This window comes from Malaya genurostris, chromosome 1 (assembly GCF_030247185.1).
Source record: "Malaya genurostris strain Urasoe2022 chromosome 1, Malgen_1.1, whole genome shotgun sequence".
Lineage (NCBI taxonomy): Eukaryota > Metazoa > Arthropoda > Insecta > Diptera > Culicidae > Malaya > Malaya genurostris.
In genome coordinates this window covers 142,435,345-142,459,719 of record NC_080570.1, presented here as the reverse complement: position 1 = coordinate 142,459,719, position 24,375 = coordinate 142,435,345, and the positions used below count along the sequence as shown (strand labels likewise).

The 24,375-nt window shown below is 40.3% G+C and overlaps 3 protein-coding genes across 13 annotated transcripts in view; 2 read left to right on the top strand and 1 right to left on the bottom strand.

Annotated features, from left to right (window-relative positions):
• Window positions 1-2,631, top strand: part of LOC131425991 (ras-related protein Rab-27A) — a 39,408-nt gene extending 36,777 nt beyond the window's left edge. The window contains exons 2-3 of the mRNA XM_058588358.1: window positions 1,562-1,753; window positions 1,833-2,631. Of these exons, the coding sequence (XP_058444341.1) occupies window positions 1,601-1,753; window positions 1,833-2,348 (669 nt within the window). The 5' untranslated portion in view covers window positions 1,562-1,600 and the 3' untranslated portion in view covers window positions 2,349-2,631. The remainder of the gene's footprint in view (window positions 1-1,561; window positions 1,754-1,832) is intronic.
• An 11-nt stretch (window positions 2,632-2,642) lies between these two features.
• LOC131425989 (TNF receptor-associated factor 5) lies at window positions 2,643-10,180 on the top strand. Its single transcript, XM_058588357.1, has 5 exons — window positions 2,643-2,993; window positions 3,275-3,697; window positions 3,760-4,097; window positions 9,067-9,463; window positions 9,519-10,180. The coding sequence occupies exons 1-5, from the start codon at window positions 2,910-2,912 to the stop codon at window positions 9,834-9,836; spliced, it is 1,560 nt and encodes a 519-aa protein (XP_058444340.1). The 5' UTR covers window positions 2,643-2,909; the 3' UTR covers window positions 9,837-10,180.
• An 896-nt stretch (window positions 10,181-11,076) lies between these two features.
• The window catches only part of LOC131425988 (otoferlin-like), a 158,793-nt gene continuing 145,494 nt past the window's right edge, over window positions 11,077-24,375 (bottom strand). For 10 of the 11 annotated variants that reach the window (XM_058588350.1, XM_058588349.1, XM_058588347.1 and 7 more), the window contains 8 exons: window positions 22,516-22,672; window positions 22,272-22,458; window positions 21,830-22,202; window positions 18,858-21,762; window positions 18,547-18,793; window positions 18,235-18,485; window positions 17,656-18,171; window positions 11,077-11,761 (listed from right to left, as the gene is read on the bottom strand). In XM_058588350.1, the coding sequence (XP_058444333.1) occupies window positions 11,581-11,761; window positions 17,656-18,171; window positions 18,235-18,485; window positions 18,547-18,793; window positions 18,858-21,762; window positions 21,830-22,202; window positions 22,272-22,458; window positions 22,516-22,672 (4,817 nt within the window). In that variant the 3' untranslated portion in view covers window positions 11,077-11,580. Of the gene's footprint in view, window positions 11,762-17,655; window positions 18,172-18,234; window positions 18,486-18,546; window positions 18,794-18,857; window positions 21,763-21,829; window positions 22,203-22,271; window positions 22,459-22,515; window positions 22,673-23,704; window positions 23,790-24,375 lie in introns of all 11 variants that reach the window. The other variant, XM_058588346.1, reaches the window with a different exon arrangement.

Here is a 24,375-nt window from a genome sequence, read left to right as displayed (position 1 = left end):
AAGTAGATTAGAATGGAGTAGAGTAGAGATACAAAATTAAAGTAAAATTAATTAATGCAAATAAATGAGAGATAATTGCTTTGTTATGGAGCTCAATGTTGCGATCGAAAATTCCATCGGTAAGGAAAGACCGATTTGTTAATTCGCAAGTTTACATCTGACTTCAAAAGACTGTAAGCTGGGAAGCTCCCACTTGAATGATAATATAAAAGATTATTCAACCGTTTCCTCTGACATTTTAATTTATTCCCTGCAAATAGAGCGCATTCTACACATTTTCTTCCTATGCAGAAGCACTAACGTCGACTTCGTGCCGCCGACTACGGTTGGGAAAGGTTGGGTAAAATAATTTCATATTTTGCTCGAATCAAGAAAACGTGGCTGGAATAGAATAACATCGAGCAATCAGATTAAACCGAGGCTTTGTCGTAATTTTTTACCTTGTCTTTTCATAAGGTTTATCCTTTTCGGAACGTATTTTGAACGGAAAAAAAACGAAGAAAAGATAAAAAAAACACGCGGGATTATCAACAGATGAAACGGTTCATTAATATGCGGCTGCTTGACTTACAAATTCGGTAAACAATGTTACAATGTCATCGGTTGAAACCAACACCAACCAGGTTTCAATCGTGCTCAGAACAAACCGGTGAACTGTCTCCGACCGGTTATCGGTGTACGTAGGAAAATATTTTGTGCTTCTCTGTAAAGGCATCTAGTATATGAAAGGCTTCCGTTAAATGCACGACCAGCAGGTAATGATGAGGTTTGGGTATAATTAAGTAATTATGAGTCATTAAAACTTGACCGACCGACCGACCGACAGTATTCCGTTGCCGTTTTTACTGCTGTGTTTGATCACCGAACGTCCCGCTAATTAATTGATTCATAATTCATGCCGCATGTAAAAACGATTGAAACTTTTCATCGAGGGATTTCTGCGGTTATTTTTACCATTTTGCATCAACCTTCGGGCACTTGGATGACCCTCGATAGCGTTCACTCGTGACCAATTTCTGTCACTTGAATGGTTTGGGATTTATCTCTCTTCATAAGAATTCGGCATATTTTCGACCGAGGAATTGGAAATTAGAATTTTAAGGTTGATTGAGTGAAACAAATGAAATCTGTAACTAATTGAAATTAGATTATTTACAGTGCACGACTTTCCGTGCACCAATGTCAAAACAGTTTGCGATCAGCATGATATTTCGTAACAAAACATACATTAGAAATAGCATCTACGCCAGGAATGTAATGTTTCAATGGTAAGATTGTTTGCCATCGCTCCTTACTACCAGACTTGACACGATAAACATCTTTTAATTTCCGTTTACCTCTCACCAACACACCCACACATGTAAGTCCGGCAAGCTTTGCGTGATATCGGTCGGAATGGAGCGAACGACAGACCGGCAAATCGTTCACAGGCTTCATTAACTATTTAACATGAATTTTAGCTTTCGGTCAGTCAGCATGAACCATTTCATCATTTCCGGTCCTGTTCCGCACGTTGCCTACAACTCTACTGATCCATTCCCGTCTGATTTTTTGCTTGCAGAAACCCACCGGGACCCGGTTGCCTGGCCTGGTTCTCAGCATGGCATCGATAGATTATGACTATCTAATTAAGTTTCTTGCCGTTGGCGATTCGGGCGTTGGAAAAACTAGCTTCCTCTATCAGTACACGGATGGGGTGTTTCATACCAAGTTTATCTCGACGGTTGGAATAGATTTCCGCGAGAAGCGTGTGGTAAGTTTGATCGAAAGCCGCCTGCTTCGATTTGTATCATTCTGATTGCTGTCAATATTTGCTCGCTATCTCTCTTCAGCTCTATACCTCAAATGGAATCCACCATCGGATACACCTGCAGCTATGGGATACGGCCGGTCAGGAACGTTTCCGCAGCCTGACCACGGCATTCTACCGGGACTCGATGGGTTTCATATTGATTTTCGATATCACCAACGAGCAGAGCTTCCTGGACGTGCAGAACTGGATGGAGCAGTTGAAGCAGCACGCCTACTGTGATGATCCGGACATTGTGCTGTGTGGCAACAAGGCCGACTTGGACCACCGGCGGGTGATTAGTGAGTCACGGGCAAAAAGTTTGGCGGACAAGTACAGCATCGATTACATTGAGACGAGCGCCTTCACCGGACACAACGTCAAGGTGGCAATCGAAATGCTTCTGGATAAGGTCATGAAGCGCATCGAAACGATCGTCCTCAGCTCAACGATACAGGCTAGGAGGGGCGTTCCGAAGCTGTTCGTCGATACGAAGGATCCACCGATTAAGCTGGACGATGGTAGTGACCAGTCGTCCGGATCGGGATGCCGATGTTGAAGCTTGTCGACGACGACGACAACGGTTAGGCCAATTTTGAAATACATTTTTATATACATTGTGTAGTGTGGTTCCGGGAACGGGAACTTTGTTATAAAACAATCTTTGATTGGACGCTCGCTCGCTCGCTCGGGAAACGAATCGTTGCCAAACAAACTAAGGTAAGATGTGAGATCTTTGTGAGTAAGACAATATTTAACGAAATGCAAAACCGTACTCAATGTTAAAACCGTAGTTGATGTGTTTAAAACAGAAATACAGCTCGCTAGAGAGAATCAACAAATGTCAGATTTTGAACGACTAACTTCAAAAAGCGGATGACAGCCATGATTCCGAGTGTACCGCCGAAGCGGAGGCTCTTATCACTGTGGAAAGATAACTCTGCTCAACACCAACGTGACTGTGCTGTTATCGGTAGAACCGCACAAATTCCCGACAGACATACGGTAGTAGACATACCACCATCAGAAGCAATTAATTAGTGACCAGATCTAGTACTCTTTGCGATCGAAAAAGGAATGTGAACGCCGAAAATTTTCCCGGTAGAACAAGAAAGGCAAAATGGCAACCGCTAGAACAAGGGTCAAGTTTAATAAAACGTCGTGTTATTTCTGCAATGAATGGTTTGAAAACGATGAAATTGAGGTAAGTCTGTTACGAAAATAAGGTCGATTTTGTGGTTGTTGAAACAGGTTGCAAAACGAAAGTGAAAATCTTATCAGTAGTCGCATTGTTTGGAATGTGGCGCTCGAAAGGTAGGCGGTGGTGCGTGTGTGTGTGTGTGTACTCATCGAGTAGGCCAACAAACAAATTGCGATAAAAAAAATGTAAACATTGCTCATCGTAGTCTGGCGGATTTTGCAATACACATGCGTTGCGCCATTCGGATAAGTTTTGAACTAACACCAAAATGACGTATTTCTTAGGCACATCTAACCGTATGTGGTCAGACATTGGGCAAATGTCCTAACAACTGTGGATCGTACATAACCAGGCGGGACATGGACCGACATCTTAATCGTTGCCCGGAAGGGTTCGGAGAAGAACCACGGCTCTCTAACGGGACCGACGCGGATAGTGTCACAAATGAACTGGAAAAGATTCATGAATTGGAGCAGGAGATTTTAACCCTCCGTGGCAGTTTGAACGAAGAGATTAGCCAACGGTTAGACCTGATTTCCGACATCGGTCAGCTGAAGAAACGGACTCAGCTGGCCGATGAATGGACCGGCAAAGTGGGAGATGTGCTGAACGCCTTGAAGAAGTGCATCAACGAAGAAACGGATAGTCGATGTGTGGATATCGAACGCTGTAAGATTGACATCAATGGGCTACTAAAACAGTATAAGGTAATTTCGTTCAGAACTTTGAAAAGTGGAACAGAATATTTTATTTACTACCATATCAACAGGAAATAGAATCGTGGCGATTGGAACTTACCTCTCGGTTCAATCAAATGGAAGACAGAATGAGAAAAGTTTCGTTAGTTCTACGTCAATCACAACAGCCAACGGCGGTGGAAGAGACCAAGCACAAAGATGCTAAATTGGTGATGATTGAAAGTCGCCTGAATCACGTGCAATCGGAGTTGGAAAATTTGACTTTACGGCAAGCGCCGCCGGACGAACAGCGCAAACGTGCGGATGGCAACACTGCCGATAGTGGGCAGATGCTGGCTGCCATCGAAGAGATCGAAAGCAAACTGCAAACCGTCGATATGGTGCTGGAGGATCATCACGACTCTATTCGGTAAGTTCGACTTACTATTGTCACATTCAACATATCATGTCAATTGTATGGGTGCGCAGTGCTGCTATTTTGGCACGCAAAAATTTGACATTTCTCTGCCCTACTTTCATGTACTAGACTCGATGCGGACTCGCCTGAGGGCGCCTTGCTCGCAAAAAAACGATGTTGCCAATGATTTGTTCTGGAAATGTGAGAGCTGGATATCTTGTTATTATGGTGTCTTTGCTAAAATGATAAGCACACCGAACCAGAGCTTAAAATTGTCACGCATTCTCAATGAAAGAAACCATTCCAATAGTCTTATTTTCAATGTTTTACTGTCTCATTCGTAAATGACCGACAACAGAACAAACAAAGATAGACGAAGCATTTTTGTTTCTCATAAAAAAAATGAGAGAAGAATAATTGCAGAATATCAATTCTCATTCTTTCATCAGTGTATTGAAAATCTGTGACTAAAATATGACAAATTGAAGTAATTACATCCCAGAACCTCTTTGGAAACCAAAACTGCTACAAATTCGAGCACCAACAGGTAAAAGTTATTGTGAAACCTTTTTCTGTCATTTTCAACTCTCAGAGCTTCGTTTGAATATCGACTCTGCATACTACTGGATTTTCACTGAAAACTGCAAATGACTGAAAGGGCAAATGAAAGAAAAAACACAATTTTGAAACTACTCTCCCGCTTATGTCATTGACTGGATATGAATTTCGTTCTCATAGTTTGCAAGCGAAGCTGAGAGTGACAGTAATTTCTTGTCATTTTCGCCTATTTTGAGTCAATGAAAATGACTTTTATTAGCTCTGCACCGGGCATCACTTTTGAAACATGTTGAGCAAAAAGTTAAGTTCATCAAAGCTGCCCGCTAGTGACAAATTCTGGCAATCGGCAAAAGCCTACTAAGATTCCGGCAGCTGTCAAAATTTTGCTGGCAAATTTGCGTCATTTTCTCGCCACGTCACGTCTTACAAGATCGCTCTTCCTTCTTTTTTCTGTTCGATTTCATTTGATGTTCATCAAACCAGCATGCACATCCAAAATTGAAAACGAGTCTTGACACCAGGTAAATGAAAAGATAATACTGGTATATTGAGAGAAGAAGCTTTGCATATCATATTTGGTAGTGCAAAAGCTATGTTATTGTCCTTCATTTAAACTTCTAATGAAAAAAGTAAAAAAAGAACCGTCCTGCCTATCTTGTATGGCCAAAATCCGGCAGAAACAGAACCGTTGCTGCAATATTGTTCAGTTGAATTGATTTGAAAAATAAAACAAACCAGAACGTAACTCATTTCTTGTTACTGATGTCAAATTCTGAAAATTTTTCCTAATCGTGTTTCCAGTTGCTTGGATAACATTAATCATTATATTCCATGATATTTTTTAAACAACAGTCTGCTGATTTCAAAACCATATTGAAATATTTTTTTAAAGTATTCTAGAGTTTATTTCAATTGCAATTGGATGAAAAAGGATATGAGAATTTGTTAAAAAAAAACAATAGAATATTAATTAGAGAGAAATCATGTGCTCTCCTAAAAAAATAGGTAGAAATGATTTTCAATGTACAATTATTGAAACACATTGTTATATTTATAATATGATTCGTAGATTCTTTTGTTGGTAAATTCGAAGCGCTACAATTATTAACTTTAACTCATTTTGAACTAATTTTCTAAATTGAATTTACTACGAAATTGTTTGTCAAGAAATTAACAGGAACGCACAAGTAATATATTTGTTATTTTTATCAAAATATGGATTGAATCATACTAATCCGCTGAGAAAAATTAACTACCATGTTTTGTAGTTTCAAGCAGCAATATTGGCTATATCAAACCTGATTTTCTTTTGTCACTATTTCAATAAAATAATTCGTTGTGAGAACCCCAAATTTTGTTATCTTTACAATTTTTTTCTCTGCGTGTATGTGCATAATTCGATCGTCAATATTTTGGAAATTGGCAATATCAATCAAAAGCTTCATAGAATTTTAAAACGAATATTAGTCAAAATAAAGCTTTTAAAAATTACTTTGCAAATTAGTTTACAAGAAATTATTTCATTCTTAAAAAAAAAAAAACAAGAATGTATGATTGTAAAAACAAGAGTGTTGTAAAAACTAAAATTAAGTTCAATAATTTAACTAAAAAGTTTGTAAAATTAAAGCGCCACATATATCAACTTTAACTAGAGTTCGTTCAATCAAAACAAATTTTTCCAATTGAATTAACTGTGAAACTGTTTGTCAAAGAATTGACAGGAACGCACAATTAAAATATTTGTAATTTTTATCAAAATATTGATCGAAACAAACTAATACATTGAGAAAAATTAAATATCATGTTTCGTAGTTTAAAGCAGCGATATGTGCAATTTTAAACCAGATTTTCATTTGTCACTATTTCAAAAAAAAAACCGTTGCGTGAAACCCAAATTTGGTTATGTTCACAATTTTTTTCTCTGCGTGTACATGTTAGGTACGATCGAACAGGTGAGAAAAGGAAAGACAAAACAAGTTCGGTAGCAAGCAGAGTGTGAAAAGGGTGAGCGAAATAAACTGAGGATGTCAGTGCTGCCGTTTATTTTCATTCATTTGACAATGAATAAATACAACAAGAGTGTTTGTTTGTTTAATATTAGTTCAAAGTTGTGTTCCATGATTTTTTGGATTTTCTTCTAGAACTATCCAACCTGCAAGATACTGGAGGGTGTTTTTTTTGAATCATTAATTTTAGTGATCATTACAAACATTCAAACGGTGAAGTGAAGAAAATATTGATTATAAAATGGGATTTTTCATGTTCTTAATTAAAAACTCATTTGTAGGAATTACTAATATGTCTATCGATAATTTCCGGAATGAACATTGTGATAATCTAGAAACACTGTTTAGCAGTAGGCGAACATCGAGTGTTTGATTGTATCAACGAACATGTGTACGCGTTTGTATACAAATGTATGAGTATGAGTACGGTATGAGAACAGAACTTCTGCGAGACTGATCGCTAGTAGTAGTGCTTCAACCAGGGATCAGCAAAGGCATTGTTATGATTCCAGTTGAACGGTCAAAAGCGGTTACAATCTGCTTGTTTACATTTGCCTTGTTGCTCATTGTTCACCATCAGTAACGAGTATTGAAACCAAGTAACAAATATATGACATTTAAAAGAAACGTAAAATAATTTACAAATGTTTTGTGTTGTATTCGCACTGAATTTGAGCAAAACTGATGGATACACTCCATATTTTTTGCTACAATTGTGATACTTTAGAAGCAAACAAATCCGAGCAATCAAAAAGTCACTTGCACAAAAATACAAATGGAAGCGGAACCAGAATTAGTGACCAGAATGTTTATCTCGTTGCCAGAACTACGGTTTTTCTTTCCGCCGATCTCTGATTGTAGGATCACCAATCGCTAGCCCCAGGCCCGTACCCAGGATTTCTTTTCGGGAGGGGCCCAAAGATAAAAAATAATGTTACTGAAGATTACATATGTGCCTAATTCTCGGTGTGCCTTTTACGGGTGTTTTTAACAGACACTTTAAACTTTTCCACTGGAACTGTTGCTTTACGTTTACTGTCTTGTTATTTCTGCAACCCATGTTTTAGACCTTCCAGATAATTATATATCTGTTTTTTGATTTCGGGTGGGGCCCGAGCCCCTCGGGCCTCCCCTCTGGGTACGTGACTGGCTAGCCCCTTCTAGGATCTGTCTCAACGTGGCCAATTCTCTTCTTCTGGTTCCAACGGGATCAAATTCAAGAACCTTCAGCCCATCGTAACTGTTCAATATTAGCTATTCAAACGATAGGTGTTTCTCCAAGTTGCTTTTGCAAATCGTGGTTCATACGTCATCTTCTCGATCTTCCAACTAAATTTAGGTGATAGGCGTTTTGTAGATAACCAAGTTCGAACGAATGGTTTTTCAAAGTCTAAAGTACGCACGACTTCCTTCTAAAATACGCGTCTATATTGCTTTGCTGTCATCATTGTTGACTCTGACCAGTGAGCCCAAGTACAGCAATTCATCAACCAACCTTTATATAGAATCTTTGAGATTGGAGACGTTCTGTTTCTTCTCTAGAGTCTCATTCTCTCGAAAAATTTTGTTTTGGACACGTTTACAGTAAGTCAAATTTGTCTCATTTCGGTTTTCAGTTTGATGTACCTTATGATTTTCATTTTAAAATTCCCGCGCTTGTCCAATCGGTAAACTTTTATTCTCTCAACGTTGGAAACACTTTTATACACATTCTGTCAAACTTTGACGCATATCGTACGATTAGTTTTTGTTTGGCGTCTATACAAAGAAGTTTAAAAATTTTCGTGTGGCGATTTTTATAATGGATGAAAATTTAGAACAACGGCTCGCAATTTGACAGAATGTGTATAAAAGTGTTGCCAACGTCGAGAGAATAAAAGTTTACCGATTGGACAAGCGCGGGAATTTTAAAATGAAAATTCCGGTTCTTATTTGATCATAAGGTATGTTTAAATCATCATGTCAAATCATTGATAAACCGTTCTACGGTATGTAACTGAAAACAGACCTGGAATTATACTTATGAACTTTGTAACGGTAAGAGTCTCGTGCTTATCTAATAACCATTCCATTGCTGGAATATTTATGCTTTACCTACTTGACGGAAGTTTGACGACTTATTAAGTTTTCTACGGGATTTATTAAAGTTTGATGCTATTCCTTGGGACTCAGGAAAGTTTTGACAGATCAAAACCGAATACAGGATATTTATTTGAATACGTATAAAATCGAACGAGGTTGAGTTTGAAAATTGCTTATTGCGAGGTTGAGTTTGAAAATTGCACAGTACGATTCATAGCAGAATTTACAATCTGCAACGTTGCAACGTTTCAACGTCGGCCACTGAAATCTAGTTGAAACAACTTGACAGTAAATGCTGAAGTCTATAAATGATTACTCATGGTAAAATTTTTCAGTATCTTCCAGCAGGACATCAAACAGCAGGTGTCGGAGTTGCGCGGTGAGTCGGACCCGATGCGAATGGTCATCCAGGAGATGCTGGACAAACAGGCCAAGCTGGACTACGAGCTGAAGGGTGTTCTGAACACCGTCAACGAGACGGAAGATGCGAGCGATCGGACGCAGAAGACACTGGAAAAGTATCGTCGCGAGACGTACTATACGAAGCAGTGTCTGGACGATCTGCAGGTCCATTTGCAGCACCAGGACAAACTGGTCGTGATTCAGAACACCGACGGTCATCTGATCTGGCGGATTGATCAGTTTGACAAGCGCTTCAAGGAATCCCAGGAAACGGAAGTGATGCTGAAAAGTCCGCTGTTTTGCGATAAACCATTCGGCTATACGCTGAGGGTAGGATTAAATGCGTACTAAGCAAATATGGAATATTAGTTTCTTCCAATTCCAGCTGGAGGTCAGTCTCAACGGTATCGGTACCTGGCGGGGACGCAACCTGATCGTGGGACTCATCGTGGTCTCCGGTTATTACGACAATCTGCTCGAGTGGCCCTGTACAATTCGCGGTACTGTTACGCTGCGGGATCAACCGGAGGATCGGTCAACGGGGGTGGTGGTGGTGGACTTCAGTAAAGGTATCTTCGCACGGCGCAAGAATCAGCACTACGAGAAGAACCAGTACGTTCACATACCGCACCAGGTGTTACGGTCCGAGCACTACATCCGGGATGACAGCATTTTCTTGGAAGTTCGGATCGATCGACAGTAATGGCGGATGGCGAGCTACGATTCATAGTTCAATTTATTTTGTTCAGTGTGTTTTTTTTGTTGGTTCATGTAGATGTGTTTGTGTGCCTTCGAATGTAGAATATCTTAATTAAGGTAACAAATTACGTTCCTGCTAGTAGATTAATAGAGAAAAATCCTTTTCATATACTTTAAAATTTCAACAAGATGAATATATCCTTTATTTTGTTTTTTTTTTGGTTTTTGGTGTTGATATTCACACGCTAGCTAGGTTGTGTGAACTGTTTAAGAGTAAATAAAGCTTGTTCATTTAGCTGCCGTTGTGCCATGGAATTACTTCAGAGATCAGCGATGAGAAGAAAAAAAACAGACTATGACATGACGAAAAACAACTTTCACATTCACAAGTGCTTTCCTTTGTACGGTTCTCGTTAAAGAAAATTTGAATACTGGTGTGGAGTTTTCTCACACCATTTTTTGTTGTTGTTGTTGGTAATTTGTCATAGCTTGCTTTGATCAGTACTTCACATTTTAATGATGTTTACGCATTTTTCCCACCTAGCTGTCAACTCAGTGATTGGGAATTCTCAGTAGACTCTGATTCGGTCAGTTGTGTTGATTCTGGTATGACGTTTAAAGTGTAAGATGATTTACTTGAATAAAATTGTGAAGAATAATGCCTTTCAAGATAAATGCTCTTTTTGTCTTTCTCTTTTGATTGTTACGGTACTGTCAGCAATAAACTGGTGCCTCTATTTTTTTCAAATACTTGTTCAAACAGTAGTCTTTTGAAGTGAAGTATCAAGGTTCGAGTTTTATAATTACATAGCAGCAAAGATGCTCTCATTAACAGAAATTCTCATCAGGAAATATTACAAAATAAAATTCATTATGTCAACTCGTTCTTTAAATAGAGTTAAAATGTTCACAATTAATCTGGATTTTTTTTGTTATATTCTAACAAACCTAACATATTATTCCTAAAGAACTATAAAATAACAAAAAATTCTCATATTTAACGACGCGTATGTGCCGTGAAATTTCAGTGACACTTCAAAATTGTGGGTGGGTGTTTACATTGTCAGTTTTCATTTTTGTTTACTATGATGGTATCTGAGTTGGTGAATTGTGTGTGTTTTTTAAAGTCTAATTGATTGGTCAGAAATCAAAGCTCCTTAGTTTCGAGCTGATATGGGAGATTCATCACAACGGTGTGTGTGGTTGGGCTGCTGTATGTGCACGCTTGTGTGTGTATATGTGGGTTTTGTACAATTTTTTCTAACTACAATAAAAGATCCGTTCATAGTTTGAATACCGGTATAGAAAATCTCTGATATTTCATGATGATTTTCCTTCCCTAGTTTTGTTAGAGTTTCTAATAAATATTTTTGATTGTGATATTTTAGAAATCGGACTGCTGTTCTGTAGATGAAGAGAATATCTGAATAAATATTTGCAAATAGCATTCGATACTCGATATTTACATGATATAACTGGATTCATACTACAATCAATTGGTTGTTTGTTAGAGCGATTAGATTCCAAAGTTCAAAACTACTAGTTCAAAATCTTCCTTTCTTGGTGGTCTAATACTGATATGCAAATCGATTCGATGTCAATCACTTCTATTACTATGTTGTTTTTTTTTCGCAGGAGAAAAAAAAGGATTCTGTTTGAAGAGTCTGTACATCTGCGGAGGATCCACCCACAGTTTGCAAATAAAAAGCCACAGTCTTATGCAAATTCGAATGGAAACCAACCGATGATTACGCTCCGAGCATTTTCTTCACCGAGTAACCCGGAATGGCGTAGAAAAACAGCAGCAACAGGATCGCCAGTCCGATGATGATGAGACCCTTGATGATACGCCACTTGTAGTTGTGCCAGACGATGTACCGGATGGACTTGAGCGGATTCAGGAACCACATGAACGATGCGTCCGGTCGGCTGTGGAAGAGGAGAAAGGAGGTAAGCAAACTGTTGAGCTTTTATCCGCACTTTTCATCCAAGCCACGGCGCTTTTTTATGGCAAAGGGAGCTAGATTGCTATAAAATTTTCAAACATATTAGGTTTGGCAACTCTTCCAGATATGGTATGGGGGAGCTGAAGGCAAGATGAGAAAATTGGATTTTAATTCTAGATTTTCTTGCTCTTCATGGACTCTGGACGATATATTATCGACAGTTGACTTTATGCGGTTAGAAACGATGTTAGTGTATCCAAATTCTTTTTATGATAGAGAAAACAGTATAATACCGAAGACGTCAAAGCGTCGAATATCCAAAATCGTTACTCGAGTTGTCTCAGCTTGTCTTACTGGGGAGCAACTGCTTCGTCCGGAAAAAATAGTTTTGACAATGTAAATTTACCAACACCAAAGCTGGCTGTGAAATGAATGATATTTAACGACAGATCTACTCAGATTTTTGTTAGACTGGGGAAAACGCATTTGAGGGTTTCATAATACCAGGACTTATGAATCAAGCGAAAATTAACACCGTAAGTGTTAGCGATTTTCACATATCGTGTTGTACATTTTTTCGTTTCAAATATTGCTTCATTATTTAGTGAATGAGAAAATGTAATTTCGCAATTTTGTCTTATTAATTTTCATAAATGACAATACTGTGAATGAGGAAGTCAGGAAGAAATGAAAATATTACTTAATAAAGCTTACATTGACACACGTCATGTTCTTCGATTCTTTTTTGTAATATAATCTGTGACGAAAGAATGATTAGTGTTACTTTTTTTGTAAGTTATAAGCGTTACGAAGCGTTACCAGCGTTACTTTTTGGTAAGTTATAGGCGTTACGATACTTTTTTTAATTATAGCCATAACGGAGTGTTACGAAGTGTTACTTTTTTGTAAGTTACAGGCGTTACGATGCGTTATAGACGTTACTGATTTGTGAATCATAGGAGTTAGCGTTATATACGTTACTTTTAAGGAAGTTATAGGCGTTACGAAGCGTTACTTTTTGTAAGGTATAGGCGTTACGGAACAACACATGTGTTACTTTTTTGTAAGTTTTAGACGTTACGAAGTGTTACATGCGTTACTTTGTTTTAGTTACAGACGTTACGAAGCGTTACAAACGTGACTGTTTTGTAAGTTATAGACGTTAAAAGCCGTAACATGCATTACTTTTTATTGCAAATCCTGGACGTTACAGGCGTTATATGCGTTACTTTATAGTAAGTTACAGGAGTTACGAAGCGTTACATGCGTTACTTCTTTGTGAATCATAGGCGTTGTGAAGCATTATATACGTTACTTTTCAGGAAGTTATAGGCGTTTCGAAGCGTTTCTTTTTTGTAAGTTACAGGCGTTACGGATCGTTACATACATTATGGAGTGTTACATGCGATACATTCTTGTATGTTATAGGTGTAACGAAGCGTTACTTTTTTGTATGTTATAGGCCCTACGAAGAGTTACATGGGTTACTTTATAGTAAGTTACAGGAGTTACGAAGCGTTATATGCGTTACGTTTTTGTAAGTTATATACATTACGAAGCGTTACATGCGTTACTTCTTTGTAAATCATAGGCGTTGTGAAGCATTATATACGTTAATTTTCAGGAATTTATAGGCGTTAAGAAGCGTTACTTTTTTTGTAAGTTATAGGCGTTACGAAGCGTTACTTGCATTATGGAGCGTTACATGCGATACTTTCTTGTATGTTATAGGTGTTACGAAGCGTTACATGCGTTACTTTGTTATAGTTACAGGCGTTACAAAGCGTTACATGCGTTACTTCTTTGTGAATCATAGGGGTTGCGAAGCATTATATACGTTACTTATAAGGAAGTTATAAGCATTTCGAAGCGTTACTTTTTTATAAGTTACAGGCGTTACGGAGCGTTACATGCGTTACTTTCTTGTATGTTATAGGCGTTACGAAGCGTTACATGCGTTACTTTGTTTTAGTTACAGGCGTTACGAAGCGTTCTATGCGTTACTTTATAGTAAGTTACAGGAGTTACGAAGCGTTACATGCGTTCCTTCTTTGTTAAATATAGGGGTTGTGAAGCATTATATACGTTACTTTTCAGGAAGTTATAGGCGTTAAGACGCGTTACTTTTTTGTAAGTTACAGTCGTTGCGAAGCGTTACATGACTTCGTTTTTTGTAAATTATAGGCGTTACGAAGCGTTACATGCGATACTTTCTTGTATGTTATAGGTGTTACGAAGCGCTACATGCGTTACTTTGTTTTAGTTACAGGCGTTACGAAGCGTTACATGCGTTACTTCTTTGTGAATCATAGGGGTTGTGAAGCATTATATACGTTACTTATCAGGAAGTTATAGGCGTTAAGAAGCGTTACTTTTTTGTAAGTTATAGGCGTTACGAAGCATTACATTCGTTACTTTGTTTTAGTTACAGGCGTTACGAAGCGTTACATGACTTCCTTTTTTGTAAATTATAGGCGTTACTTTTTTGTAAGTTATAGACGTTACTAAACATTACATGAGTTGCTTTTTTAAAGTTAAAGGCGTTACGATGCGTTAATTTTTTGTAAGTTATACGCGTTACGAAGCGTTACATGCGCTAGTTTTTAATAAGTTATAGGCGTTACGAAGCGTTACAAACGTTAATGTTTTTGTTAGTTGAAGGCGTTACGATGCGTTACATGCGTTACTTTATAGTAAATTATAGGCGTTACGAAGCGTTACTTGCGTTACTTTTTTGTAAGGTATGAGCGTTACGAAGCGTTACTTTTTTAAAGTTATAGGTGTTACGATGCTTTATATGCGTTAATTTTTTGCAGGTTATACGCGTTACTAAGCGTTACATGCGTTACTTTTTCGGAAGTTATAGGCGTTACGGAGCGTAATATGCGTTATTTTTTGTAAGTTATAGGTGCTACGAAGCGTTACATGCGTTATTTTTTGTAAATTATAGGCGTTACATAGGATACTTATTTGTAAGATATATGCGTTACGAGGTGTTACAAATGTTACTTAAAAAAGCGTTACGAAGCATTAAGTGTTACTTTGTTCAAAGTTGTAAACGTTACGAACCGTATTATGCGTTACTTTTTTGTGAGTTTTATGAGTTACGAAACGTTACATGCGTTAAGCCGCAAAAGTAACGAAGCGTTACTTTCGTCACTATTTAGTAAATTTAAGGTGTTACATGTGTTATTTTTGCAAGTCATAAATGTTGCGAAGCGTTACATGCATTACTTTTAGTAACCTATAGAATTTACAGAGCGTAGCATGCGTTTATTTTCGTAATTCATACGATTTACGAAGCAGATAACGCAGGTAACATATTTTTGTAGTTATAGTTGTTACGAGGTGTTATGAAGCGATAAATTTGTAAGTCATGGGTGTTCAAAGACGTTTCATGCGTTACTTTTTGTAAGCTACAGGTGTTGAAGAGCATTGCTGATTTGTAAGTTATGGATGTAACGAAGTGTCACACGCGTAGCATTTTTGTAAGTTATAGAGGTTGCGCATTTCAATCGGTTCTAGATTTATCACAACAAACTCACGAGCAGCCAACTAAGCTAAACTTGATCAAAGTCAGCTCTAATGTCAAAAAAATGGAAAAGAACCGTCAAAAGTATGTCAATACATTTGTAAAAAAATTCATGTTATATGTTTTCAATTTTTGTTTCCCATTTTTCATCTCATAGGATATGGGACATTTATGACTAGAGTCGGCAGTATAGTGGTTGTATGACTCGGTTCGCATATAATCATTACGCTTCCTTGTATTGCTCTATCATACATCTGACATTTTGACTCTTGACAAAATTCCGCGGTAAAGCATATAATTCTATTACAGAAACAGACTTTTTTAGATAAAATTTCCCAAAGTGGTTTCGAGAAAATGATAACCTATGGCGAATTAATAGTATCATATCGGATACACGCTTTATAGTAACAGTCACGGACTTTGATGAGCAGCTTTTGGTGAAAAATTTGCTGGAGCGAAATATGTCGACGAAATTTCTTTAAATTTTGAATTTCAAAGCCATGTAGAGATTAATAGTGTTATAATTTTCATCACATTAATCAGCAGAACTATCTAAATATCAAAGAGAAAATTGAGTGGAGAGATAAAATGAGCGTATTGTCGATTATGTCACTTATACCAAACCACTCGGAACTTGCAGTTATAGCAAGCTCATCTTCGAACTTGATCTATGACCCAGTAGTAGTAGTAGCAAATACAAATAATAACACCCCTAAGTCCCATATAAACGAATCGCCAATGTTTGGTTCACAGCATGAACAAGTAAGCCTAGCAAATATCTCCCTTTCGTTGCGATAGTCTGAAAATGTGAAAGGAGATCGTTTCTGGCAACGCTTTATGCTAGTTGCTACGGTGCAAAACAAACTTGTTTGTTTATCGTTGCTGTATTAAACAGCAACAATCAGGCTAAATATCGCCGGCTAATAAACCGAGAAGCTTCTGAAATGGTGAGAAATTGCTTAGTAGAGGGATGTGACACACGAATAGGGTCGTCCGAAATTTCGCTCCATAGTTTTCCTAAGGATCAAAATATGTAAGTAATATGTTTACATATTTTTCACTATAATAAACAGTAACTATTAGGTTTTTTATCGTGACGACACAAATGAACAAGTATTCATTCTTGACAGTTCAGCGGTACTGTTTACAAACAAGCTTAAACAAAAATCGAAGAGCACATCTAAAACAATCATCTTTACACTTTGCAACTAGTCACTTTTATTTAATAAATATCAAAAAGGAACCGTATTCAATCGTGAACAAATGTTTTAAAACTTTATTTAGGCGATACGGACCGTACATGGTCTGATCCAATTTGTCAATAAACAAACAAAAGAAATTTCTATTTACAAACCGTACTGCTGAACTGTCAAAATGTGTTCATCCGATTGAGGTTAGCAGTGACGGTAAAAAACCTAATAGTGAACTTTTTCTTACCCTTCAGTGTTGCTAGTTTTATAGGAAATTCGTTAAAGTACATTGTCACTCTGACAGTGTATCATGACAATGTACCGCACGATGCAAAATGTGTCCTTGAAAATTTGTCGGACTACTCCGTATTATAATTTGTATTTGGTAGTAGTTAAATGAGCGAAAGCTTGTTGAAATTTGTTTAGTCATCCCATTTCTATATAGAAAGGCAAAAAGTTGGCCGATTTGCGACGGATGTCACTTATGTCGTTTTAGCTTTCAGAAAATCTAAAGCTGACCAAGGATAGTTTCGTTGCACAAACGCTTTTCATGAAACTTTGTTGAGTTCATACTTTGCAACGGCGGTGTAAGTAAACCCGATATAAGAATCAGATTCGAAACTGACTCGACTTTCAGTTCAATAACGTTTACACTAGGTTACAAACTGGTTTCAAACATACGGTTTGACAGCAGTTGTACTGGAAACGGTGTCAGGTTTGGCATCAAGCGGAAATGACATTAAAGTCAATGACACTTTCATCAGACATCGTATCAATCCACGATGCTACGATGGATAGGTGGCGAGATTTTTCTATGCGTAAATGCGGCTGTCATTTTTTCAAAGAACATTTTCGATCAGCATTGTAAAATCTATGAAAATCATAATATTCACAAGTCACAAGAATTGAAAGAAAAACTAAACCAAGAAAAACTTTACTTGCTCATACGGCCATTTAAAAAAAACAACCGAGAATTCACGTCCCGTTTGTATTCACGTAAGAAAACTTGGAACTACATGAGGCAAAATGCATTGGAGAGCTATCTGGAAAAAGTCAAAATATTTGTTCAATGGCAGACTAGTACCCAAATTCATCGCCATTGACGGACTGAAAATTGAACCCGAAATCGTTCGAATAACAAATATGCATACTAACTTAGGCTTCTCCAGTGGATCCGGTTCGTTCCGGCCGTACCCGGCAGGGTTTTTCTCCGCTTCCTCCTTCGTCAGCAGATGGATTTCCGCCTCCACCTTACCGGTCAGTTCCATCTCGTCGTTCTCCTTCTTGATGAAGAATGGCCACCAGCCGCGGACGCGCTTCTGCTTGAAGATGTTCACCATCGGTACGTTTTCGGTTTTCAGCATATCCAGGGTGCACAGTTTGGATGATTTGGCTCCCCGTGGGAAGCGATTCAGGTTCAGCGAAATGGCCCCCAGAAAATCATCCGCCGAAAAATGATCCGCGTCCCAGACTTGCAGTTCAAGACGGGCGGGAATTTTCACCTCGGTTTCATCCCAACTGAAGAGTGACTCCTTACGGGAGAGCACAATCCGTTCCTCGGCCGCTAAATAATCGAAGGGATAGATAAATCGCCAGTTGAAATTGCCTTCGCCGGTCAGCGAACGGTAATGAATGTCTGTGGACTGAATATCCTGAGGACCGGTCAACCATCTGCAAACAAATAAAAAAACTATCGTTAGTTTAGTTCCGAATCCTTCCCACCAGTAACCGTACCCTTTTACGTAGATATCTGACATTTTTTCGCCAGTGAAAAAGGCGTCATCCTCCAGCACAACATCGTCCGTATTCCAGATGACGATTCGCAACTCGTAAGATTTCGGTTTTCGAGGAGAAATGTCCACGGGAGGACCCGGCAAAGGCATATCCATGGGGAACATGTCCACCCACATTTCTAGTTTTCCCTGTTCAATTCCGGGTTTGTCGCAGCTGAACAGCGACCGGGATTCGATGTGTTCAGGTACGATCTGTGAATGAAAATCAACATGTTACACACTAAATACGTTTAAGCCAAATCGCTCAACTAACCTTACAACCAACTCGAGGAACCTCTTCCCATCGGTGCAAAACTGCTAGGGCTAAATGTTCATCCCGAAACTTGCATGTCGTGGGACTGTTCCACGCTTGAATTTCTTCATTGGTGAACATAAAACAATACCTTCCGATTGTTACCCGATCCTGCAGATACTGAGGCGGTTCCAGCTTATTCTCCTTACATAGTTTCGTCAAAATCTGCGTTGGTTTCATCGGATCGCGCCATTGGTTGTAACCCGTACTGAAAACAAAATTACACCGATTATTGACAGTTCAGCACAAAGCCCCCGTTGGCAGTCACATACTCCTCGTAACGTGCAGCGATGCCACAAAGTGCCCGGTGTTTACTGTAGAATCTATTCTCCAGGTCGATCTTGGTTTCACCGATCAAATCATCCGATCCCACCAAATCCCAGTCATAAATTTGCACCGTCAGCATCGAATCCTGCGGAAAGGTTGCTTCGATTTCGAAACATTTCCCGAAAACCGGATTCAGCTGTTTACTGACGTAGTTCTCCTTATCCGAAACCCGTTTGCTACCCAGCTGTAGCACAACGTACGGATCGGCCTTACCGTTTAGGTCCATCGGGTGTAGATCGGTGGCCTTGACAACGTACACCCTGACCAGGACGTGAATTGGATCGTTCAGTGGAAGAGTGGGTGCGAAAGCCGGTTCCATGCCCTTCTCTATCGGAAGTTTGTACACCTTGATGGCACCCTTGAAAAAACCTACAATCCGATTATCGTCCTCGGTGCTGTCACCAGTTTTCTTGCCACGGTACAAGGGAAAAGCCAGCAACCATTCTTTGAAATTGTTGTATTCCGGAAGGGTTTCCAGTTCACACGGATAGATCTGACAGGTGGCCGTGTTCGGATTAACTATCTTTTTCGGCGTTGATTTCGGACTGAGTTTAGATACAAACTTTGAGGTTTTGACTCCGAGTTTCTTTCCGCCTTCGACGGTGGCTGTCGCCACATGATTTTCCAAGCCTCGGAAATTCGATGACGGTTTGGATGATTCGATCAGTTTCTCATACGAAAGGAAATATTTGGTCCACCAGTCTTTGCTCGATTCGTCGTCGTCATCCGTGTCGAAGGTGTCCTCGTGTTCAAGTTTCTTTTTCGTCTTTTTACCTTTAGCCACTTTACTAACACAAGCCGCACCGTACAGCGTGAGGCTATCGCCGGACATGGACTTCATCATGGCGCTGTCAGTCGGTAAGGTTGTGTTGTTTGGCATCAAGTCGTTTTGTCTCGATAGCACTATCTGGCCGCACTGGTTCATGCGTCGGGTTTCGTCTTTCGGTGGAGCTCGGTGCATGTATTTATGAATGGAGGTTATCTGATGGGTTCCCACCAGGGTATATCGTCCGAATGATCGGCAATCAACGGCACGGATCGTGATAGGCGGTGCGTACCGTTCTTCCAGTGGAAGTTCTAGGTCAAGAAACTTAAGCATGTTGGAAAAATTTGGATTCTTTTTCGCATTCTGAATTATGCTGGAATTCAGAATTTTCCCGGAACACTCGATATCAATTCTAGGCTTATCCACGGTCATAAAATGAACTCGTTTTACGTCACGCAAACCCCAGAACAACACTTCGATCCGAAAGCGGGCGAGATTCGGCCGTACCTCTCGCGGAACCGGAAGAATCGTCATCGTTGACGGTGCCATCTTATCACCACGAAACTCGGTGGCAATGTACTTCGGATCCGTCAACCGTGGAATATCATCGGAACCCAGTTCGAGCAATTCGAACGCAGCTAGCAGTTCACCAGCGTTGTCCAATCCTCGAACAATTTCGAACCATTCCAGAACCGGATTCGAGTAGTGATTGTCTTTCAGTTTGATTCTTGGTTTGGCCAATGCCCTACCGATGAATTCGGATTTTCCCACTTTATCCTGATCGTAGATGTCTATAACAATCGTCGGTGGATCCCTCTTGATCTCGTCCTTCGCTCCGTATATCACAATTTCATCGAACAGTAGCAGCTCATCCCAGGTGGGGCTCAGTGTTTCCTCGATAACCTGAGTCGTTCGGGAAAGCTCCGTCACGTAAACCGTAGCATACGGATCGCTCAACCCGGAAGCATCGGAACCGATCAACGACCGGGCTTGATAGACATGGGCTCGCATCTGGAACACGTGCTTCTCCACATATCGAACATCCAAAGGTGCCGGAACGTTCGGTTTGTCGGCATTCTTCAGTTCATAGGATAGCTCGTAACCACGGGGAAGTCCAGAGAAGAAGAATTTCTTATGTTTCAACACTCCCAACCAGAGGTAGATGTGTAACTTCGCTCGAACCTGCCAACCAGCCGGGCCCTCCGATAATTTGCCCGGTAATTTCAAAAAAATCGTCTGAACTTTAGCGCAATATATTCCGTTTTCCTCTTCCGTTGTCGAGTAGATGAGATCTCTAGCGCTTACCCGATGATACGCTACCCGTTTCCCATTTGCAATCATCCAAACGAACACATCCGGAAGGGCGTGCTGAGGATCCTCCACTAAAAACCGAAGCTTGCTCAGATAGCTGTGAGCCGTTTTGTAGCGTTCCTTCATCGAGCTTTTGGTTACTAAAGCCCGCAGGTTCCGAGACATGTTGCCGATCGATTCCACCTCCCGCAGACACAGCTTCATCCGTTCTTTGTCCAATTTCGTCTTTCCCGTGCCGGGACCAACCAGCGCGCCCTTCGTTATCGCCACGTACTTGTTACAGCTGGTGGCTACCTCTTCCAGCACTGCCCGCAACTTCACTTCAGCCGTGGGATCTTCATCTTCGATCAGTAGATTCGTTTCCGCTAGCCCGATCTCCATCCGTTCGGTAATTTTGGCGATCATGTTGCTGTTGTACATCCGTCTCCGCAGATCCGGAAATGAACAGCGCACATCCATGCACGGTTTGTTGTCCCAGTAGGGCAGAAAGAAGTGATTTTTGTCGTGCGAGATCGGCTTCGAGGCACTTGTAGTACTGCTGTACGAGGTCGTATCCACGGCTTCCAGTTCGTCTTCATCGCTCAGACAAGCCGCACTTTCGTTGTGTCCGTCCAGCGAATTACCGGCGTTGCCCATGCTTAGCTCAAAGTAAACCGGTCGATCGCTAACCTTTTTGTCAATCATCGACGCTTCCAGGACACTGCCGAACAGAAAGAAGTCATCGCTTTTGCAGTACGATGACTCCGAGATGGGTAGTGTGGTTTCTAGCTCCACTGAAAAAAAGAGATATTGAGGAAATTAGCGTCGACGTTTTTGTGGATTAAAATTTAGTTAGTTTACCGTTTTTGTCGGCCAACATTTCGATGTTATCGGTGATCTCGGTTCGAATAGCTATCAGAAGTCGTGCCCGGTAGCTAACTCCTTCGCCGAGACCGGTGTTGAGATTAGAGTTCTGATCCAACAGATTGTAGTCTCGGGTTGATCCGTACAGATGAATAAACGAAGGACCGTACGTCGGCAGGAAACCCTTCTCCCCATCGTTGGAGATCTGCTTCAAGTCGATGTAGTGCGTTCCGATGATGGAAGGCTTCATCGGGTCTGCATCTCTCAGTTGAATTTTGATCCGTTGACAGAGCGGTGGAAACATCTCGGTGAACACAAGTTGTTCGTTCCAGACCGGGTTGTAGGATGCTTTTTTGACGCTTGTTTTACCCTGTTGATTGACAATTGACAAAGTGGTAGCGAAATTTCTGGCAGTCTTTGACGAGTTACGGCTACTTACGGATAGTCCGGCGAAAGAAATCTGCACGTACGGGTCTACAAGATCCTTGGATTCCCCGGTGAACGCTCGTTTCACGTTTGCCATGATGGACGAGTTCATCCGTGGGAGACCATCGGCTCGGTAGATCTTGACGATGAATTTGGCTCGCTGTCGTTCGATGGGAACTCCATCCGGCAGTAGGAGGTTGCTACGGTGGACAGATATTAAATGGGGATATTCGGTTTAGAACTCGACCAACACTTACGCCTCGATATCATCGGGATCTTTTTCCGATTTCGGAGGAACTTTCACCGTATCGCCTTTGCCAATGATGCCGACGTCACACTTCAGATAGCCCTTCGGTCCGGAAACTAAATCCTCCGGATCCGTTAGCAGAGCCCATTTGTGGTAGAACTGATGGTCTGTCAAATGTAACGAGTTTTTCGAAAATTAAATTTACGTTCGGCAAAAAAACTCCAAAACATTAAACGAATGAATGCTTCTCCACGGGAAAGCATATGACACAACAGGTAAATACACTCCATGCTACTTCCGGCAACAAGTTGAAGCTACTACAAACAAACAAACAAAAAAAGCAAGCAAAGCCATGCGGTGCCGTGGAACTATGCAAGAGGGAAATGGGTGAAATGATGGACGGATAAATAAATGGGTGTCGTTAGTTTTTATTGTCTGCTTCCATGCTATAGCAGGATACGACCACGAGCTGACGCTTGTTGGAGCTGGCGGATGACACTCCGGAGCCAAGTAGGAAGGAAGCAATAAATGCGATACGCCCCTACTCTCCGGGTTGGCTTTTAACGGGCAACCTCCACGATTTCAATATCACTTCATATCAAATGCACTGACAATACGGCGAGTACTCCACAATGAGGGAAGTCGGGTATTTGCCAGTGAACCTGATTCAACTAGTGGTTTTGGCATTGGCCCGGCCACACGTCACTCAGTGAATAGAGTAATAATTGATGGCAAAAGGAAATTGCTTCCTGGCCAAGCAAACAGTGGCCGGAAGTGCTCATCAATAGCATGTTGAGAAGCAAACAGCTCTTTCTGGTAGTTGACTGTCTGATGAAAAGACATGCGAATAAGTCGGATGCTAGTAGGCTGTTGATTTACTTGAATACTTGATGAATTTGAATTAGCGTATAATTGGTTTTTGACAGTTCGTTCGATGTTTTCAAAGTTATAATTTTCACTTTCATCGCGGTCGTTTTTGGCATTTTTTTCAGACTGAATCAACCGAAATAATTGGTTTAGCAAGACGGCGGAATGTTTGAAGCATTTAACAAATCATTGAGCAACAGTGGAATTCAATTAGAAATAAAAAGCCTAACACAAAAGCATAAACAAGTTCGCCATACTCACTACGGGTCGGTCCGGACGGACGGACGGGAAGAACTAAACCGGTAAATTGAGTATCTAAAGTGCCGTCTTACCTCTCTGGTGCCACAGGGTCGCCACATCCAGCTTGAACGATCCTACCAGTTTGTTAGTTTGGAACACACCGCGATTTTGCAGTACCTGCACGTGTGTGAGATTGATTTTGTGTGTGTGTGTGTGTTTTGTGCGTTAAGACGTTATATAGTATCAAAGTGACCAAAGTCGTTATGTCAGCCGGTAGAGGTGGTGATGTTGATGATGATGAGACGTGTGCGGAGTGGATTGTGTTAGATATTAGATTGCACCGAATTGCAGTCAAGATGTACACCATACACATACACACACACGCACATACGAAATGCAACGTCGAACACATATATAGTTACGGTTCCGGGATGCCAGACCGTGAGAATAGTGAAGACACAGGAAAAAAAAGAGATAAAAGAACAGTGAATAAAGTAGAATGATGGAAATCGAGAACGAGAGAAGAGTTCGTGAATATTGAAACATTCATCAAATTTGATAGAATTTATTATTATGCAATGCACTGCACGGATTGTAGTCGGGATTTTGGCTGCTGTCAGCTTTCCGCAAAAGAGGGAACAGGAAACAAAGCAGCTTATGGCTGAAACTCAGTGAAACCTCATATGCTGCGGAAATGAATTATTTATAATAGGACGTTCGGTTGCTTGGATCGATTCGATGGTGATAACATCGGGGCGGTACT

What these genes read in the sequence shown, in the direction of transcription:
- LOC131425989 (XM_058588357.1), top strand. Translation starts at nt 2,910, where the DNA reads ATGGCAACCGCTAGAACAAGGGTCAAGTTTAATAAAACGTCGTGTTAT. An exon ending in TTGAAAACGATGAAATTGAG is followed by an intron (nt 2,994 to 3,274) that starts GTAAGTCTGTTA and finishes CGTATTTCTTAG; the next exon opens with GCACATCTAACCGTATGTGG. An exon ending in GATCATCACGACTCTATTCG is followed by an intron (nt 4,098 to 9,066) that starts GTAAGTTCGACT and finishes AAAATTTTTCAG; the next exon opens with TATCTTCCAGCAGGACATCA.